The sequence below is a fragment of the Anomalospiza imberbis genome, chromosome 20 (genome assembly GCF_031753505.1).
Source record: "Anomalospiza imberbis isolate Cuckoo-Finch-1a 21T00152 chromosome 20, ASM3175350v1, whole genome shotgun sequence".
Lineage (NCBI taxonomy): Eukaryota > Metazoa > Chordata > Aves > Passeriformes > Viduidae > Anomalospiza > Anomalospiza imberbis.
The window spans coordinates 1,639,167-1,655,000 of NC_089700.1; the positions used below are offsets into that span (position 1 = coordinate 1,639,167).

Sequence of the window (15,834 nt, forward strand, 5' to 3'; positions counted from 1 at the left end):
GTCACTTTGTTTAAAATGACATGGATAATGCACATGTCAGCGAGCTGACAGTCCCCACCGTCCTTCAGAGATAAAACCCAGCCACGAGCGCCTGTTCTTATCTGGGGTACATGCCTTGGTCTATCATCTAAGTCAGGCAGAACATGATTTCTCCAGAGAGCACTTTTTTCATTTCCTGATTTTAAGAAAATCAAATAAGCACCATTTGTCTTCATCTGAATATACTTGACCTGCTCAAATGATGATGTCTCGCATTTTATAACAGGCTACATATGCTGAATTCAAATTAACAGCAGAACAAGGCCTTTAGATCTTTGCCTGGGCTGCCCGCACAGCCTGAATAAATATGCCAGGGTGAGCAGTCATCTCTCAGAACTGGGCCTGAGCTGTAGAGCTCAAAGATGGATCTGGTTCTGACATTTGAAAAGCATTAAGTTTTTAGGGATATTTGGACCTGCACTTAATCTCATTTCATTAAGGGAAAGAGAAAATATAGATCACAGAGAGTAAATACACAACTGGATTTTAAATCCTGCCCACACAAGTACTGGGCTATTGTGTGTGAGGTACAGTCTTGACTCTCTCTTGTACTGTGTTGTGGAAACCATCCTGAACCAGCATCTCCCCTCCACCCCCAAAAGCTGCCTCTGCCTTTTTATACAGGAGAGCTGCAAGAGAAAAAAAAATCAGTGAAACAGGCAGAGGTTCAGCTCCATAAATGCTGCAGTGACAGGAAATTACACTTTTAGTTCTGGGTGCCATAAACATAGAAGCTGAAATTCAGTTTATCATCTTCCTCTGCATAAGGAACATCCTGAAAATGAATAATCACTTCACAGGATGGAATGTAATGGTAATGCATTAAAAATTCATATTGAAAAGTGCAGGTTAATATTCTGTGCAAAAACCCAACAAAACCTCCTCTTTCTGTTGTCACACTGATTAACTCTAGTGATTAGTTCCCTTATGCAAGGAAAATCATTGCATTTCAAAGTAAACAGCAGTTCTTTAACATAGTTAGCAAATTATTAAGAAACATGAGGAAAAAATCCTCTACTTGGGAAAAGAGCTGAAGGGCAAAGCTTTGGAAGTTATATACAGAATGGTTTGAAAATTTCCTTGGCTTCCTGTTACACACACACCCTGCAGTAATCTGATTAAATTCGTGGAAGGTGATTTTTGTGCTCATTGTTTCCCTCTGGATTTTACAGCATATTTGCACTTGGCTGTTGGGTAAGCTGCACACCAGCATGGTCATCTCTCCTCTTCTTGGCCTGCCTTGGAGCTGGTTAACAGAACCACTCATGAAACTCTAACCAGTTCAACACTATTATAGGAACAATATTTTCTGACATTATTTTACCCTTCCCTGACTTCCATTCCCCAGTTTATCCAGGGAAAGAGGAGGGAAAAATGATTACATTATCAAAACATCCCTTAAGGCTCAACATATAAATAAAAATCACAAAATCCAATCTGGAAATAAAGAAATTAGACCGGTTTTTCTGTTTTTAATATTTCAGTTTTTCCAAAGAAAGAAAGTTAGTCTGTTCACAACATAAAGTAATAGATAAAAGTATTCATCAGTGTGGATACCAGTTCTTAATTACTATTAGTCTTCTAAACAATAGGCAGCATCAGAGACCATTGCCTGACTCTTTCAGCATTCATTTTTTCCCCTTTCCCACTTCGAAACCCCAAATCATGGAGATAGTGATCAGCAAGTTGTGTTACTTGACTTAATGTACAGATTCCAAATGTTATTTCTATAAAATAGATATATCAACTGTAACACTTCAGTTGGAATTTTCAGGCCCTTGCCTGCAGAGAAGCACAACAGGCACTAACAGTGGTTACATAACTGTTAAGAAGTGCAAATGTGAGGGTTACCAACAGACTCAGTTGCTGCTACAACTTCCAAGGGGAAGTGTAGCCATGGAAAGGGTTGGAAGTGAGACTGGCGCTCATAAACAACCCACACAGACCGTGGCATCAATATGCTTAAAGATGAACTGTGTGGCCTCCAAAATATTCATTAGAATTCTCTTTCCTTAGAGGTCTATTCCAAAATTAAATTAGAGATAGAAATTTTCTTTGTATAGTGTTGTTTTAGATTAATCCAAGAAGAAACTTTGAATAAGTAATAGATCAAGAGGAATAAGGGAATCAAATAAATTAGTTTTGCTCCCATACAGATTTTTTTTCTTACCTTTTCTTCTTGATCACTGTCACTGTCACACTGAAACACAAAAAGAGAAAAAGCACAGGTAAGAGAAGCTTGCTACAGCAATAAAAATATAAATATTTCTGTCAACAAGATGGGTGATACATTCACAAATGTTTGGCATCACATCTGGCACCTTTAGGAACAAGTTCAGTTACTGTATGGGAAGAAATTTCCCCCACTGCTGCTGCAGGGGATACATTTCTGTGTTTGAATGATGAAAAACCTGCCCTGCACACACCAAAAGCCATTTGCAAAGCCCTCTGCCCCTTCAGCTCAGGGCCACAGGAACTGATGGTGCAGAGGCACGTTTAGACTCCAAAACTGGATCAGGGAAGAAGAAAAACAGTCTTAGAGGGCTGGTGTGTTTTCTTTGCATGAGCAGTGCTCCTCATGCTGGCTGCCAGTCCAGCAGCTGCAGGGGCTCTGTGGAGGTGCTCAGGTGTGCCCAGCACACAGAGGAGCATTTGCAAGGCTGCTGTTCTCCAGGAGCACGTGGGAAGGTCACCCTGTGCCTTTGCTTATGGCTGTTGAAGTAAAGAATCCAGAGATCACAGGGAAGCAGGAACGTGCCACAGCCACTGATTCCCCCAGGTTCTCTGGGAGTAGCCCAGACATCACAATTTTACAAAATGCTGAATGGTAACTCTAGAGAGTCTTGATATTTATCCAGTGCCATTGCTCAATCCTTAAATAAGTTTTACTATTGTAGGAATAGAGCAGGACTAGATCACTCCATGTTTCTGGAAGACAAGCATCAGAACCCAAACCACGTTTGCATTTGCTAGAAGTACAAAAGCTGTGTTGGAAACAAGACTCTGAGAACCCTGGAACTCACAGGTTTGATCCCTCCCACCAGATTTTGGGTACCTGCAGCTCCTTCTGTGGGTTTGTTTTGTTTCTATCTACAGCTGTAGTTCTGGAGGATAAATCGTCTGTATCATTCAAGACTGAACTATGCAGATCTCATGACAAACATCTCCAAGGAAAACATCACCAAACAGGAGACCCAGGCTTTCCTACCCAAGGACCAGCTGGCTTTCAGGTTCTTACAGCATTCAGTTAAGCTTTTTATGTATTTATATCTTTATGTGTTTATATCATCTTTGAGTATTTTTGTAAGACAACCAAATTGCTTTGGTTGAAATCCTATTTTGTGAATTCCAAAGGTTAACTACACAGTGGGAAGTGAACAGACAGAGCCAAATACTCCCACAAATACACATACTTGATTTGCACAAATCAACTCATCTTCTGCCTGTTATTTAATTAAAACTTTTCTGTTTCACTGGCTTTTCCCTTGTCTTCATCAGTACAGGGGGTGAAAAGGTGCCTTCCCTACACCACTGAGCTATGTACTAACAAATTAGAGCTAAGAACTATTTCTAGGTATTTTAAAACTAATTTTAAATGAAGGAAAGATTACATAAAATTACAATCTCCTTGCAGCTGATTCCAAATAGAAAAGGAAGTGAAATTTATTTAATAACTGAAGTGATTTATATAGCACTAGTTGCACCTATTTAATACCGGAGTATTTACTCTTGTAACAAACAAATGAGAAAATACATGAAGACAGGGGGCAATTTTAGCTTTAATTTTGAAAAACTCACAAAATGTTTGAATTAATGAAGAGTCCACTTAACTGACAAAAGGAAAGCATTTCTAGAACAGCACGGCACTGATATAAAGTACTCCTACCTTACTCCATAAATACAATACATTTTGACTTCAACAGTTCTGCCTGTATGAGATTTTAGGATGAAGGTTAGCAAGGCCCTACATTTACAAAAAAAAAAAAGCAAACTTGCCCATGGATTTTAATCCATGAAAATCTCAGCACAGAATCAGAGAACCTCCTGAGCTGGAAGGGACCCACGAGGATCATCCAGTCCAACTCCTGCCCAGGACACCCCCAAGAATCACAGAGCATGTCACAAACACGAATGTCACAAAGATTTTCCATTTACTATTTCTGCTTCACAGCTATTGGAAAAATTCAGCTTTTGGGCTCTGTCACCTTCTCCTCCTGGATGGTCAGAGCCAGGAGTTCTCTCACCATGAGCTCCCCAGGATCCACGATCACACCGCTTTTGTTTGTTGGTGTTTCCAACCAGGGAGCAAAGGGGCAATTGCTCCATTTGTTTGAGTCTCTGCCCACCCTTGAGGCAAACTCCATGTCTTGATCAGACTGGATCCAAAAGTGAAAATAAAGAGGGCAAAAGGGATGTCTAAGCAGGCAAGGGCAATTCCCTTTGAGCAGCAGGGTTCAGAGGGTTTCAAGGTGCCACCCACTCCTGGTGCCAGGCACATGAGCAGTGTCCTGTGACCCAGCCATGCTCAGAGCACTCTGCAGCTTCTCCTTTAGCCCAGTTTTGGTCTGATTTAAAGAATTTCTGCTCTGCTGTAGCTATCACCTACTCATAAGCTTGGAAAAGCTCAGGGTTTTTGTGTTCCCTTCAGCGTGGAGGTACCTGGGGAGAAGAGAACTTGCCAGCACTGACATCTGAATTTGCCAGCAGAACAGTTCCCCACACCCGAGTGAGCCTGCAGAGCAGTGTTGGTGGGAGGCCATTTCCACCAAAGTGTTAAACTCCAAACCTCCTGCGCTCCCACAGTCCAGTTCTAATTTCAAGGTCCGCTTAATTCCACATCAAATAATTACTCTGTACCCAGCAGCACCTTGTCTCCAGAGCTAAGCATATGGCGAAGGACCGAGCCCTACTGGTGTCCATGATGGAAGCAGAGCGGGTGCCAAGCCCATTAAAACTGCTCCTGCTCCCTCCCAGCGTGCCCATGAGTGACAGCTCTGTGCCTGGGCCAGCCGGGGTGGCTGCCAAAACTGCCTCTGCTGCACATGGCACGGGGAGCAAACACTGCCATCCCTGCTATTGAATTCCCACACTGACCCCAGGACTTTGCTGGGAGCTCGGTAGGAGCGCACCATCCAATTTACAGCTCCAGCCTCCGGAGCCCTCCGTGCCAGCCTCTGGCAGAGACTGATGATGGTCAAAGCCCTCCAGTTCATAAATTATGCAAAGGCAATAAATGCACTCAGCAAACAGCTCCCTGTGTTTGGCCAGCCTGGCTCTGGGGCAGCTCCTGCCCTCTCACAGAGGGGCTGGGCACCAGGGAGAATGGTCCAGCACTGCTGTCCCAGGCCGATGGCAGCGTTCTGTGGAGCAGCTGGATGGAAGGAAAAAGGGAGGAGAGGGAGAAAGGGCTCTAAGCACTGCTCTGGGGTTGTATATCTGTGCAGCACCTCTGTGTGTGTGTGTGTGTGTGTGCAGGACACACTCTGCACTGGCACGTGCTGCACACCTGCCCATCAGACAGTTTGTGTGCAGGGGTAAAGCCAGAAAGGGAGAGGAAAGATGTTTGCTACTCAGGCTGGAAACAGAACTGGAGCAAGTGCACGTTGTCCCCACGGCTGAGGGTCAGCCCAGGCACTGCGGGCACTGTGCTCACACACAGCCACCCGTGCTCTGATGTGCTCATTTACATTTCTGGATGCAAGCTCTCCCCAGAGGTGCTGGAGCACAAGGTGTTTCCATCTCCTGCAGCCTTACTGCTACCCATGGCTGGAGAACGCATTTTGGAAACCGAAGCCGACAACCATGAAGTTGATTATTCAGAATTACTGGTCAATTTGAAGGCTCGAGTCTGCACTGCTCACTCAATTCCTCAATTCCTCCAGCATTTCCCTACCTCCCAGGGCCACAGGAAGAAGTAAAATGATTTAAGTGCTTTGTGGTTCTCAGAGCGCCAGACTGTTTTGGAATTGAAGCAATGGAAATACTTTGTACTGGCCTTCTGCTTTGGGCTGTGTTTCAGTATTCCATGTCGATTACAAAAAAATCATTTTTCGGTGCTCTCCCATGTCTTTTTCAGGAAACCATGGCTCTGTGCACAGGCTGCACAGGCTGGAATATTCTGCAAATAACTGGGAATCCAAAATATCATTCAGAGATAGCATGACCTGATTTTTGGATAACTAGCTTCACTGGAAGCTGAGGGTGGTAATGTGACAAATCAGGACAAGGAGGCTGCAGACACATTTTACACCTGAACAAACAGAGGCTTCTTGCTCCGATTCTCAGGCTCAAGGCACTTACTGTCTCCACTCTGAACACAAGTTGTGACTGATTACAGCCAGCCCAGGCCAGGCTTGAGATGAGCCCAGAGCCAAATTGCCTAATTTGCCCTACACAACCCCCTGGCCAGCCCTCAGCTCATTCTGGGCAAAGAAGTGAAGTCCAGATGAGCAGAACTGCTGAGCACCCACAGCCCCTGGATGGCCAAATTTTCACATGCACATGGTCCCAAATGCTGTGAGAGCTTCTCAGGTCACAGCCTGACAGGCTCCTCAGTGGGAGGACTCTGCAAAATGAATATTTTGTGCTTGTCAAAGTCTTGTACTGGCCAGAAGGGACTCAGTGGTTTTCTCAAAGGACCTATGGGACTACCAACAAAATTCAAAGCAAGTAAAGCTCACTCAAAATGATCTTCATTGATAAAAATCTTACAAGGACATATGGAAATGCTAAGGGTGCTCCTAATTTCTATATAATTGGGGTAATAATGAGACCAGACTGACTGTGATTTGCACAAAGTGGCCATAGTTATCACTGAAACTGTTCCAATCCCTTAAATAACCAAAGCCACCAGCCATCACATCACCTGACACACACATACACGTGCCAGGTGTTCAAGCTCCCTTTTGCAGTATTTCTGCAACTCTCTGCTCCAGAAATGCTAATCACAGTCAGTGACCCAAAAACTTGCATCTTCATATGTGTGATGCAGTCAAAATTCAAATAATTATCCCTAAAATCAAGCCTAGGTGAGGAAGAAGACATACAAAGTCCAAAGATTTCTGTACAAACAAACCAGAAAGCTCTTTCTGCCCCAGCCTGAACCTGCTGAAGCCCTGCAGTCAGCCTGGGCTGCAGCAGATGCATTCCCTGCAATATGGGGTGTGCACACAAAGACCTACAGTGGGAAGTGGGAAAAGAACTTTCCAATTCCCAGCTGAGGCATAATTGCTGCTGTGTTTTTTAGAAGAAAAGGGAAACTGAAGATGAGGTTAAAGATTAGCTGCACCTCCCCAGCCCTCTGCCCCAGGTGGAGAAAGTTAAAATGCACAGCACATTTCCCACAGCACCCGTGGAATGAGCTTGATCCCAAAGCCACGTTTCAAAAATCAGACTCCCTATGTGGTGACAGCTCTAATTTGAGCCCATTTTAATAACTTGAGAGAGCCTGGTCCAAATCAAGCTGAGTAAAGGTCTGTGCCACCTCGCCAGCTCATTCAGGCTGAAGCAACACCATGGATTTCTCTGTACTTTGCTGATTGAACACATTCTTGTGCAAAAAGTGGCAATCATTGAATATCTCATGTACAATGACATTGAGGAGGGCATTGTTCTCTATTCTGCTCAATGGACTTTGCTGGAACAGCTATTTCATATCTTGGAGCCATTTATCACTGCCACCAAAGGAGTCAGAGCTGCTGCAACGCCAGCTCTGAACAAAGTGATTCTACTCATCTGTCTGCTGAAAAGAAATCTGAAGAAAATGAGGGAAAACCCAGACCTCAGCCTGTGCACAGTGACATTTACAATATTCTTGTCCATCTCTCCACCAATGACAAACTGGCAGCCCTGGAAAGGGCAAAGATGGTATTTTAGCTATACAATTAGACCTTTGCTTCCAAGAAAAAAGGAGAAAAAACCATCTCCTAGATGAAAGGAGACACAGACAGGGAATAAATGGGCAATTTTCTAATTGATGAAATGGAGACTGGCAGAGTCACAAAGAAACTAAGAGCAAGAATTTCACTTTTTTCCTTCCTATCTGTGCCTTTGCTGCAAGTAGCATTCAGCATGGAGCTCCCTGCCAAGGAACCGTATATATATATATATATATATATATATATATATATATATATATATAGAGCATCTCACAAATTGGTTAACATCACAGTCTGCTTAGCAATTCCTCACCATTATCCACTGCGATTCACTGTAAGGAATGGCTCTGAAACAGAGATGGTCTGAGAAGTTTGAAGTTTAAGGTCTGCTTTCTTAAAAGCTAAAAATATGGATTATTCACCAAAAAGTCCCATTTTACACAAATTACCTAAGTCTGGACAAAAGATTGCAATGTTGACCTTTAATCTTAATTCCATTTCACCCAAACTACTTCACTTCAGCTGAAATGTATCAGTCTTGGACATTTGAAGTTATCTTGGGCCCCTTACAAGAAAAATATTCAGAACTTGGAATGTTTTTCAGCTGCAATTCTTTTTAATTCCTCCCTCACAGGACTTTTATGATTGTTTTATATTATAAAATGACACAACTAGTAGTTCCTTTTAGCTCTACCATCAGCAAAACAATGGTTTGATTAGAAAGAATTGCATGTTGAGTATTAAAATGAAAACTCTGGATTATGTTGCTGTCCAGGGTAAGGATGATCCACCTTGCATTTCTCTAGGACATGGATTTATCCTTGGCACCTGGTGGGAGGCCCAAATATTCCTGGGAACTTGTTGTAAAGCCAAGGGGGATTTCCCTCCAGAAAGACCCTGACAGTCCTGTTCTGAGGATTGGTGCTGCTGTGTTGTCCCTGTATTTGCAGGGACAGGCTGGGAGCTGTGGAGTGGGAGGCACTGGGAGCCTGCTGGGCACTGCTGGGGAGGTGACACAGGAGCTGCTGGGGGCTGCCAGGGCAGAGCTGCCACCCCCTGTCCTGCCAGGCTGCCCCAGCTCCGTGTCACCTCAGGGACTCATGGAACCAGCCCTGGAAGAAACCAATTTTCTTTTGTTCCTTGGAAAGGAAGCTGGGGCTGGAGGTTACTGCACCTTCTGTGCTCCAGATCCCACTCCAGCAGCTTCCTCACGGTGTCACTGCCCAGGTGTCACTGGCCAGTGACCCCACACCTGCCAAGCCCCATCCAGCCCTCCCCAGAGCAGGATGATGCTCCCACCAGGGCCAGGGGAGGATTAAATGTGTTTTCCAGATGGAAGACTAACAATGCCATGCATTCCTCAGCTCAGCATCCACAGAAAGTGCCCAACACCAGTCAGGCACCCAAATCCCACCAGACCAGCTGGCAGCAGGCACTGCCAGCCACACACACAGGAATCCTGATCTCAGGAAGTCATTCTCTGTTGCAACTGAAGGGTGAAGTCTCTGCCTCAGCTCCTGAGGACTCCATAAGGAAAAATGCCTCCATGCTCTCCCCTGGGCTCGGGATGCACATTTGCTGCCTCCTTACCTGCCTTGCTGGCTGCAGGTAACATGCAGCTGTCATGCTATTTTTAGCAGTCTCTCAACTGATGGCAATTTGCAGTGTGTAATGTCATGTTTCGCATCTTCTCAACTCACGAGTACTTTTCCAGGGTTCAAAGAATAAATAATAGTAAATAATAATAAAAATGTGCATTTGTACTGATGGACTAAGTCGATAGGAAAGATTTAAAGTAATCAGTGGTTAATGAAGTCAGTGCCTAATACTGCATTACTGGGTGTTATCTGTATAAGAAAAGATTCTTGTTTTTCAGAACTCCTGGTCTTAGCTCATGAGTTCTGTTTGGAGTTTGAGTCTTCCAGGTACTTACAGGCTAATTAAATAAAAACACCTTGATTGACAAGAAGCAAAGCATGTTACGGGTTAAAATAATACAAGAATCTATTTTTTACACTGTGTTGTGATCCATAAAAATCACCCTGAGCCTTTCCTCTTTCTTCTCTGCCTGTGAAGCCAATTGCTTTGATTGCAGTGATATGAGCTTACTGAAATGACTTGCCCTTGCTTGTGAAGCAAATGGAACATGCTAATAGAACTTATCGCATTACCGGATGCAAAAGTGCCATAGCTCATTACTTTAAGATAAAAGGATATCATTGCAGACGGGAAGCAGAATTGACTTTCTGAGGCCCGACTTGATGATGATTTAATCAACTGCTCTCTTTCACTTCTCATCTCTGCGCCTGTCGGTTTCCCAGGTGCTGTTAAATGAGACACTCAGAAAGTGAGCGGAGGGAAAGAAATTGCTGTCATTACTTTTCAAGAAAGGAGGTATGCAAATTTTCGACAGAAAGATTGCGTTCATAATGGGCCTGGTAAAATACAAGGATCATGCTTGACAGGTGAGGGCAAGTCATTTGTACGTCCTTAAAGTGAAGCAACCATCCTCATTTAGAAATTGTGCTCGATAAGAGAAGCTACAAATGAAACCCAAGCGATGGCTGAGAGCAGCCAGCAAATCTTTGAAGGCTTTGCTGCTGCAGCTCTGCCTTCAGCAGGTGCCTGGCGTGCCTTCACACATGGCTCTTCCCAACTGCCAGATGGCCAAAGTTTGACCTCAGTATCTCACAGAGATTCCTCTTAAATGTTTTTTCTTACTGTCAGCATTATATTCACAGTCTGGGGTCTGAGAGTCTCTTCCTTTCTTCACCGCTGCCAGAAATAGAAATTACAGCAACAACAACAACAAAAAAAAAAAACCAAACCAAAAAAAAAAAAAAAAAAACAAAAAAAAAAAACCCAACCAGCTAAGTGAGGGTTGAGTTAACTTTGAAAACAGAATCAAGAGGTTGGAGGCAACAACTTGTTTTCCTCTGCATGCATGACAGATCTTGGATGGTCTGGAGCTTACACTTCATAGAGCCAAGTAAAAAAGAACAACCCACGAAAAGGGTTGTGGCAAGAAGAAAAGAGGATGAAAAGATGCCTCTCCAGGGCCCAAAAGGAACCTGGGGTCCTGTGTGATTGCAGCAAGAAAGGAAAGGGTAAAGAGAGAGCAACTGGATGCTCTATTGATCTGATGGAGGAGGTCTGATATTCCAGAACTGGAAGTTAAAAAAGCACAATAATTGAGATGATGAATTATGCACAGGCTAAAAAACACTCTAAAGATCTTGGATGGCTATTGAGCTGTTTGGATCATTTTAAATGGGGAATGAGAGCTACCAAGCTTTTATTGGTGTCAATCAGGTTTTCCATCAGAGATTGATAGTCAACCACATCAAACAGGTTCCTCGGGGACACTCTAAGCAATGGATACAGTAGTTTGTCATAAAATGTTGACATTTTGTCTCAGATAACAGCATAGGACTTAAATAGAATTAGTGTCATGAATATTTAGAATTAAACAAAAAACAGCTGGGAAATACTGCCACAAAGGAAGCTGGGTACAACAGAAAATTATTTAAATAAGAACAGTCCCTATATTAATTCCAAGATAGGTGCATTTTAAGAATTTATATTTTTTTTCTCAAGAACACAGTTCATTGCTCCCATGCTTGTTTATGAAACAACTATCAGATATGTTATTTGCCCTTTTTCCTGTGTGTCAGGTCCTTAAGCCTCCATATCCACCTAACTGGGAGTGATCCAGCAATACCCTTTGGATCTGACTCACCTCTCACCAAAAATACTGCACTCTGGGTTGAAAAGCAAGATGATGGAGGAAAGATAGCCTTGGGCTAGGACTCAGGAGAACCACCTCTGTCACTGGCTATCAGGATCACCTCAGGCAAGTCACTTATTCCCTTCTGCTGTCAACCCTCTGCTGCTCATCTCTTTGGGCTATTAAATGGTACATTCCCTAGGATTTGCTTACTTGCACTGTATGTGTTTCTAAAGTGTGCAGGATAATAAGGCATTTTTCTTAGAGAATGCTGGTCTTAGTAAATAGAAGAAATAAAAAAGAAGAAAAAAACATTAAGACCTGGATCAGGCCCTAGACACACCATGCCTATTTTCAGTATAGATCTCATCTTCCACTAACTAAAGTGCATGACCTCTGGAAAATTATATCATTTCAACTGAAAATTATTTTTATTTTCACTTAAAGCAATGAACACAGAGCAGCAGCAATCCAGCATCAGCAGCACTGCTCAGGGGTTGCTCTCTTGTGCAGGCTGCAGCAACTCTGAGCATAACATGGCTACTGAAACCCACACAAAGAGACATTCCATTGATGTCTAGGATAAAACAGATGTAGAAATCTTATCTGAAACAAAATATAAATAATAAAAATCCATCTTTGCTCTTCTTTCCCCAGCAAGACCTCTTTAGCTTTTGAGTTCTGTGTCTTCACAGTAGCCTAAATAAGTTAAACTGAATTGTATAAATAATAATGGTAATAATAATTCCCCAAACAACCCAAAACAATTGATCCTTAGGGATAAGACCTTAACAGCTGAGCTATAAACCTCTGAACATTGGATTTTAATGGATACTAAAAACCCCTTAACAAAGCCCTATAAATATAACCTGAAACAAAATGATTTGTGTTCTAAGCTGTTTGCAAACTCCCATAAATGTTCCTCATTGTCATAATGCCAGAAAAATAGCTCAGCCTTGTGCTCAGCCTGTGTACTCAGCCTTGCAAACTGGCTTCTGTGCTGTGCTTCCATTCCCTTTTCCACTCTCTGCTTTATAATTCATCACTCACACAGTTGTTATGCATTATTATTACTATTATTATTTATTGCTGCCTTTATCATTTTTGTACAATTGATAAATTGTCTGTGCTAGACCTGAGGGAAGAAAAGGATTATTCTAAATGTAAAGCAAGTAAATATAAATTGTAAGGACAATGGCACACTTTGGCCTCGCTGGCTCAGATTTCCTTTTTGACATACATGGTTCTATAATTTGGAATCTGTGATCTCTTATTAGGAAATGAAAGCATTATTTTTTTTCCCCAGAATGCAGCAACTATATGAATTGAATTTAAAACAGGAGTTGGATTTCTCTTTTTAGAGGTAGGAATATGATTTATCAGTTGAACTCTGGCATTTTTTGTTCAAGGAGTGGCTCTGAATAAGAACACTCATCACTGCCTGGCTGAACAGAAGAGCTGTGGCTGCCCCTGGATCCCTGGCAGTGCCCAAGGCCAGGCTGGACAGGGCTTGGAGCCTGGGACAGTGGAAGGTCCCTGCCATGGCAGGGGTGGGATGGGATGGGCTTTAGGGTCCCTTCCACCCCAAACTGTTCTGGGATTCTTTGACAGCTGGGGGATGTTGTCCAGCAGAGCAGCCCCCGCTTTACCAAGAAGCAGTGGCAGGAGTGATACCTTGGTGTGTCCCAGCAGGACAGGAAGGGGGACCTGTCATTGCCTCCAGCTCTCTCTTCCTGAGCTCCTCCTGCACTCAGCCCAAAGCCCTGTGTGCCTCCTCTGTTCTGAGCGAGAGCTGCTGCTCCCAGCTTGGTTCTGCCCTTCTGCAGTGACCCCACACTGGGGCTCACAGTGCTCAAGGCCACACACAGCACAGAGGAGTCATGGAATATCCCAAACTCGAAGGGACCCCAATGATCACCCAGCCCAGCTCCCGGCCCTGCACAGACACCCCAACAACCCCAGCCTGGGCATCCCTGGGAGCTCCTGGAGCTCTGGCAGCCTCGGGGCGTGCCCATTCCCTGGGCAGCCTGGGCAGTGCCAGCACCCTCTGGGGAAGAACCTTTTCCCAAAATCCAGCCTAACCCTCCCCTGGCCCTGCTCCAGCTGTTCTCTGGGTCAGATTGGAGCTGCTCCTCTGCTGTCCCTCAGCTTCAGGTAAGACCCAAATATCTACTTTAAGAGCCATCCTCCTGTACAAATATCCACTGTGGAATACCAGGTCCTCAGTTTACCACCAATGGTCTCCTAGCACAGATAGAAAAAAATGTTTGGGGTTTGGTTGGGTTTTTTTCCCCACTGCTGCATTAACCTACCTCCAGACGAAGTGGTAAAAACTCCTATATCAAAAATATCATCACAGGCTCCATGACTGTTATCAGCAGTGGCAAATGACCTGTCACAGCCAAGGTAAGGGATTGCTTTGAACAGCTGGCTTTTAGCTCGGTGCTCAAAAAGTTATCCCTGTCCAGGAGGGTCGTGGAAATGCAGGAGTTTTGCCAGCAGCAGCTGTGCAGAAGCAGGGCTGTGGCCAATGCAGCATTGCTGACACTGCCCACGTGCTCCTTTTTCAGCTGCAATGAGACTTCCCACTGTCAGGAATTATCTCTTCCAAAGGTGAGCCCCACATCAGGGCCAGGAGACATCCTGAATGTCAAACACAGGGCTTCCCACTAAACTCTCTGTCAAGAAAGAAGGGACACAACGAAGCAGGAGGGGATGCAAAACAACTCTCTGGGAATGTGAGCATCTACAGGATCAGAAGGAGCAGAAGCTTCATATCTTCAATCTTTGTGGTCACCACTACCCCACAGACAAAGACGTACACTGCATTTCTGGCTGGATGATCCCAGCAAAGCACCTACATCTTGTACAGAAAGGAATTTTAAACTACTCAACCTGTGCTCTGCACTTTTGAGACAGATTAGGTGGAGCAAGGAAATTCATTGCTTTCTCCAGAGAATACAGAGCCTGTGAATACAGAGCCTTGGAATTTCACAAGGGATGTTTTGGAGAGGTAGAGGCTCCCTCTATTTCATAGACTGTAGATACCAAAAGATTGGAAGTTCCATTCTCATCATCTCTTTTGAAAATTTAGTAATAGGGAGGCTCTGAGATTTCAAACATGTTCTCCCCACAAAACCTCTGTAGGCTTTATCTTCAGTCTAAAAAACAAGTGAATAACAAGATGCAATGGGTAAAAATCTCAGATAAATTTAGACTGGTGCATATTTTAAAAATGGGGAATAATTTATTGTTCTTCACTTAAAAATGAAGAACAATAAATTCTTCTTAAAAACAGGGTAGATTTGCCCTGACTGAAAAAAAAATAATAAAAAATTAAAACCTTGCCTAAATGTTGTGCCCTCGTTCAGTCAGAGTTACTGTACTCCAGGCAGTACAATTAATTAGTGAGATCATGTGGCCTGTGCTAGACAGGAGGTCACAGCAGATCACACCCTCATTGCCTTAAATGATGTGAATTTATAAATCCCTAAACAGCCACATCCTTCCACTCCTACATCCACAGCCAGCTCGTTAATGCTTCAGATCTCCTATGATCCAGCAATTCAGGCCAGTTCCATTCAGTGACAACAGCTCTTTCCATGCTGGAACAATCCTGAAGGGCTGTGAATGACCTCTGAGCTTACTGTGGAGCCAGGAGGTTTTCCCATTTCCCAGGAACAGTAGATCCCGCCAGCTTTTACAGTGAATTTGGTGTTGCTGTTACTGTGTATGTTGAGTTTTATTCATGTTCACAGGATTCAGTTTTATCATGCTGTAGGAATAGCACTTCAAGTTCATTTCAGCTTTGCTATTAAGCTCGACTATCTCTTTAGAGTAATCAATAAAAAGTCTGCTACAAGAGGACACTGTGATTTACAAATACAGGAAAAGAAAGAGAATGATGCAGAGCCATTGGTATGGATGTGAAGGACTGTTGGGAGGGGGGAAATAAAAAGACTATGAGAAGAATCTGAACAACCAATTTAATCTTGGAAGAAAATTCAGCAGAGCTATCCTGTGTGGCAGCTATCATAAAAAGATGCGGGAGAGATCTACGGGAAATTCAATACCAAACCTAAAATGTTCACCAATGGGGTCCTTCAGAGCAAGGGAGAGAGGGAGACAGCAATTTCTCCTAAAGCATTATAGTAGGCAGCCTTACATTTTCCCTCAGAGCTCCTAAAAAAT

The 15,834-nt window shown here is 43.6% G+C and overlaps 1 protein-coding gene across 9 annotated transcripts in view; it reads right to left on the reverse strand.

The window, feature by feature from the left end:
- Positions 1 to 15,834, reverse strand: part of AUTS2 (activator of transcription and developmental regulator AUTS2) — a 785,653-nt gene that overhangs the window by 238,489 nt on the left and 531,330 nt on the right. For all 9 annotated transcript variants that reach the window (XM_068210126.1, XM_068210119.1, XM_068210121.1 and 6 more), the window contains one exon: positions 2,210 to 2,239. In XM_068210126.1, the coding sequence (XP_068066227.1) occupies positions 2,210 to 2,239 (30 nt within the window). The remainder of the gene's footprint in view (positions 1 to 2,209; positions 2,240 to 15,834) is intronic.